The 5,479-nt window shown below is 44.6% G+C and overlaps 1 protein-coding gene across 1 annotated transcript in view; it reads left to right on the top strand.

Annotated features, from left to right (window-relative positions):
• Window positions 1–3,987, top strand: part of TAF5L (TAF5-like RNA polymerase II, p300/CBP-associated factor (PCAF)-associated factor, 65kDa) — a 19,322-nt gene extending 15,335 nt beyond the window's left edge. Inside the window, exon 4 of the mRNA XM_012660377.1 lies at window positions 2,009–3,987. Within this exon, the coding sequence (XP_012515831.1) occupies window positions 2,009–2,806 (798 nt within the window). The 3' untranslated portion in view covers window positions 2,807–3,987. The remainder of the gene's footprint in view (window positions 1–2,008) is intronic.
• The last annotated feature ends 1,492 nt before the right edge of the window (window positions 3,988–5,479 follow it).

Genomic DNA, 5,479 nt, shown 5'->3' on the forward strand with positions numbered 1-5,479 from the left:
AGGTTCAGGGAATTCAGAGAATTTGGTAGCACAGTGTATTGGGAGAAAGGGAAATTTGGGGTGACAGATTGATCACCCCAGTTGACGTGTTCCTGGAAGTGGGTGGGTGGGTTTGTTTGAGAAAACCTGGGCTCTTGCAGTGATGGTGGGAAAGACAGTTCTTCTCATGGCTGCACTTCCGTTAGTAATTCTCTCCGCTCGAAAGATTATGGTAAAGAATAATTTGGAGTAAAAGTCACAAGATAAAATTAGAAAAATGTGGAATTTCCAAATGACCATTCAGAGGTGTAGCTTTTTTGTCGTCCTTCTCTCCTGCGGTGATCTGCTCCCACCTCCTGCACTGCGGTACCAGTCTAACGAACACTTGGTGGGACGATCGTAAGTATGCACGCACGCATATCAAACCATGCTCTGACCATAAAGGAAGTTCTAATTTGTGGAAAAAGGATTAAATATTTCTGTTTTCTGAAAAGAGTTATTTTGTATTTTGTTTTCTATTAAAATGCATTTAGTTTCAAAAAAAAAAAAAAACAGTGTTGGCATCTCATTTAAACTCTGAGGACAGATGAGTGTGTGGTCTGTCCTGGGATGGTGTGCATCTCACCTCTGGTCCCTATGTAATTTATGAATTCCAGAATAGAGAGCTGCAGCTGTGAGGAGCTATCTATGAGGGAGTGAAGGGAAAATGGACTTTGAGAGCAGGCAGTGCGCTGGTGTGGCAGGGGGCTCTCCCTGAGTACTGGGGGTGGCTGTCATCTTTTCTGTCTTCACACACAGGAAACTATTTCCAAGCATCACATGAGTTGCTTGGCTTTGTTTAAAGCCATTCTGAATCCATGCCTTGTTTTTTAACTTTGGGGAAAATGTTTGAGACCCTCCAGAAAGTCACTATTTTAAAACTTTATTCTTATTTCTTTTGGGACACCAGCAGTTTGTGGCTGATCACGGGGCAGAGGGAGGGTGTGATTTATGGACAACCGCATCTTTCTAGTTTACTGTTGATTCTTGTGCATTTAGGTTTATTTTGGCTAAACTCCTCCAGTAGTTCTGTATTAATCTTGAAGTGAGACCACATCTGCCTTCGTGTGTTGCTGCCTCCATCTTTAACCCCTGTTGTGGGAGTGATGAACATGGCAGGATTTTTTCAAGTGGAGTAGAAACAGCAATATGGCTTATAAAGCAGCTAAAAGTGACAGATGAAGACAATACCCATAAATAAAAGAATCTAGGAACTTCACATAAATTCAAAAGTAAATCTTTCCAAATGATATACATCAGAAATAACAATGAAAGTCACCACAGGCTACCTTTTTTTTTTTTTTTTTTTTTTTGAGACAGAATCTGGCTCTGTTGCCCGGGCTAGAGTGCCGTGGCGTCATCCTAGCTCACAGCAACCTCACACTCCTGGGCTGAAGCAATCCTTCTGCCTCAGCCTCCTGAGTAGCTGGGACTACAGGCATGCGCCACCATGCCCGGCTAATTTTTTCTATATATTTTTAGTTGTCCGATTAATTTCTTTCTATTTTTAGTAGAGACGGGGTCTCGCTCTTGCTCAGGCTGGTCTCCAACTCCTGAGCTCAAACAATCTGCCCGCCTCGGCCTCCCAGAGAGCTAGGATTACAGGCGTGAGCCACCGCGCCCGGCCCAGGCTACCTTTTTATCAGATTTCGAAATATGTGTTATCCTCAACCAAAGAGTAGGGTCCCAGTCATTATTCTGTAATAATAGCCTTGCATTTCTATATCTTTTGATCTGATACAGACTTAGCTGCAAGATGAATTAAAGGAAAGCAGCTTGTAAGTTGTACGAGACTTTATATTCAGTTATGCATTATTTTCCTGGGGTGACCTTTAAGGGCAAGACCGCTGTCATTTTCTGGGGTAGATGCTATTTCCCAAGCAGTTCCTGTTCTCTTTTTTTACTTCCTGGTCTCATTTTCCTTGTCAGACCACTGAACATTTTTTCTCTTATGTGTGTTTCCTTTCCCATCCACTCCTGATGTTCCCAGGATGATGACGAGGATAATGCAGGCACAGAGATGAAGATACTGCGGGGACATTGTGGACCAGTGTACAGCACGAGGTTCCTTGCAGACAGCTCAGGGTTGCTCTCTTGTTCTGAAGACATGTCCATCCGATACTGGGACCTGGGGAGTTTCACCAACACTGTGCTGTACCAAGGACATGCCTATCCTGTGTGGGACCTGGACATTAGCCCATACAGTCTGTACTTCGCCAGCGGGTCCCACGACCGCACCGCCAGGCTGTGGTCATTTGATCGGACGTACCCACTGAGGATATATGCAGGACACCTGGCAGATGTGGACTGTGTCAAATTCCACCCAAATTCAAACTACTTAGCTACAGGCTCAACCGACAAGACCGTCCGGCTGTGGAGCACCCAGCAGGGGAACACGGTGAGGCTCTTCACCGGCCACCGTGGCCCCGTGCTTTCTCTTGCCTTCTCTCCCAACGGTAAGTACCTGGCGTCTGCAGGTGAGGACCAGCGGTTGAAGCTGTGGGACTTGGCCTCTGGGACCCTTTATAAAGAACTGAGAGGCCACACAGACAATATCACCAGCCTCACCTTCAGTCCAGACAGTGGCTTGATCGCCTCTGCCTCCATGGACAACTCAGTGCGCGTCTGGGACATCAGGAACACTTACTGCAGCGCGCCTGCTGACGGCTCCTCCAGCGAGCTCGTGGGCGTGTACACTGGGCAGATGAGCAACGTCCTGAGTGTGCAGTTCATGGCCTGTAACCTTCTTCTGGTGACTGGAATTACACAAGAAAATCAGGAACATTAATTCTTTTCTTTGTTGGAACGGACTGGGGCAGTGGTGGAAGGCCTCCAGTTGCAGCCCTTCCACGAGCTGAGACTGAATCACTGACTGACTGTGAAAGAGACCCCTTCTCCCCTCTCTCCTGGGCCCTCATCCCAGACAGGCCCCTCTTGACTCAGCCCCCAACATGGAAGGCCAGGGCTGGGGTTGGGGCGGAGGCAAGGCAGTGACGAGTGGACACGAGATCAAGAATTAGGATGCTCCAGAGGCCGATCACAAGTTTTCACCGAGACCCTGCTGTGCCCTTGCACGTGCGAGCACCTTCCTGTCTCTGTCTCATTGTCCCCGTTCGCCCCGCCCAGGGCCGGGTGTGGTTAGAGGGTGGTTGCAGAGCACTCTCAGGAGAAGCAATGTGGCAGAGGTGTCACCTGGGGTCCAGCCCTCAGGCAGAAGGGAAGTCCTTACTGGTGGAGGGATGTGGGGGCAGGAACTAGGAAAGGGGAGGGGATAATCCTGGCAAAAAATCTTTCCTTTTCCGCAATTACAGAGAACCAGGATTTTTTTATTATAATTATAATTATAATTATTATTATTATTGAGAAGAGGAAACCTAGCACTGGCAGAGGGGGCCTTCTCTGCTTTTATCTTTCAGGTTTGACTCCTGGCACTGGCTTCGATACTTGGAATTTTAAGGTTCAGGGAATTCAGAGAATTTGGTAGCACAGTGTATTGGGAGAAAGGGAAATTTGGGGTGACAGATTGATCACCCCAGTTGACGTGTTCCTGGAAGTGGGTGGGTGGGTTTGTTTGAGAAAACCTGGGCTCTTGCAGTGATGGTGGGAAAGACAGTTCTTCTCATGGCTGCACTTCCGTTAGTAATTCTCTCCGCTCGAAAGATTATGGTAAAGAATAATTTGGAGTAAAAGTCACAAGATAAAATTAGAAAAATGTGGAATTTCCAAATGACCATTCAGAGGTGTAGCTTTTTTGTCGTCCTTCTCTCCTGCGGTGATCTGCTCCCACCTCCTGCACTGCGGTACCAGTCTAACGAACACTTGGTGGGACGATCGTAAGTATGCACGCACGCATATCAAACCATGCTCTGACCATAAAGGAAGTTCTAATTTGTGGAAAAAGGATTAAATATTTCTGTTTTCTGAAAAGAGTTATTTTGTATTTTGTTTTCTATTAAAATGCATTTAGTTTCAAAAAAAAAAAAAAAAACAGTGTTGGCATCTCATTTAAACTCTGAGGACAGATGAGTGTGTGGTCTGTCCTGGGATGGTGTGCATCTCACCTCTGGTGCATTTTTATCTGTCCTTGTGTTCTCTTCAGCTTACTTTGAATCATGATTCCCCTTGGCATTCACTTGGATTATTGATGGCATTTAATATTTTTTTTTACATCCAAGATTGACAGTTGCTGACTAGAGACATATATTTTACCGTCTAGAGTTATTTGGCAATGTCCTACTTCCAGCTTCCTTTAAAGACCCCCTTATAAACTCTCTAAGCAGCATAAGAACTGGGTTTATTAATAAACTCAAACTGTTTCTTAAACAATTCCAGAAAAAGGACTCATTCAAAATTAAGTGTACCTCAAAACATAATTTTCTGGCAAGGACACAAGGAACCATCAGGAAATTAAATGGGAAGACTCTAGAATTCTGTGCCAATGTTTGTTTTACTTGAGCCTATGATGCTAATTAATGGCTAATTAAAATCCATACATTCAGGACATTGTAAAAAGGATGCTTTGGTCACTTAGCCTGACAGCACCTTCCACACATTCTGGAGGTAAAGCCTGGAGTTCAAATACGTTCTTATCTGTAATAAATGAACTCTTAGGTTACATTCTGTGGTATATTATTAAAAACAATGAAATTCCTAAATTGGACTGGATTATTCTCAGAAGGGTAAGTAGCACTGATTTAGGATGATTTGGAAGGGTTTTGTGTGTGTGTGTGTGTGTGTTAATTCCGAATTTCCTTGATTAAACACAAAACTGTATGAGGTTAGTCTTCATATCCAGTCATGTCGATACTTCGTGATTTCAGTTCAAGTTAATGACCTGCATACTTGCCCTTATTTTTTTCCTTTTATGAACTAATTGTAATGTGGAGTGATGTTCTTTATAACTTCCCCAAATTCCTAGAAATATTAAAATGGTTGTGTGTGTGTGTGTGGCTGTCTGTGTCCACTTGGATGTTGTTATCCTCCAAGAGGCCCTGCAGGGCTGGCAGTAGCACCGTTTTGTAGGTAAAATCCCTAAAGCCCAGCAAAGCTCTGTTATCTACCCACACCCAACATGGAATAGTCACATATCTCGAATATGTTCTGTAGTTTCGGTATCTTCGTGTTCTAGCAAGAGGGTATAGTCCTGAAGATAGAAAAAAATTTTTTATATTTGAATATAATATAAATAGCACTTACTATGGGCCAGAAACTACTCCAAGAGTTTTGTGAAAATTATTTTATCTCCTTAACAACCGTCTGAGGTGAGTGTATCTTTATCCCCATTTCACAGGTGAGGAACCTGAGGCACTGGGGGATCGAGTTGCTTGCCAAGGGTCACACAGCCGGTGTGTGGAGAGGCCAGACTGAACTGGGCATTCGGGCTGCAGAGTTCATGCTCTGGTCTGCACTGTTCTCTCCCTCCATTCCTGCAGTATCAGGTAAAGAGGGAACTGAGGTCAGC

Source organism: Propithecus coquereli, unplaced genomic scaffold (genome assembly GCF_000956105.1).
Source record: "Propithecus coquereli isolate 6110/MARCELLA unplaced genomic scaffold, Pcoq_1.0 Scaffold66, whole genome shotgun sequence".
NCBI lineage: Eukaryota > Metazoa > Chordata > Mammalia > Primates > Indriidae > Propithecus > Propithecus coquereli.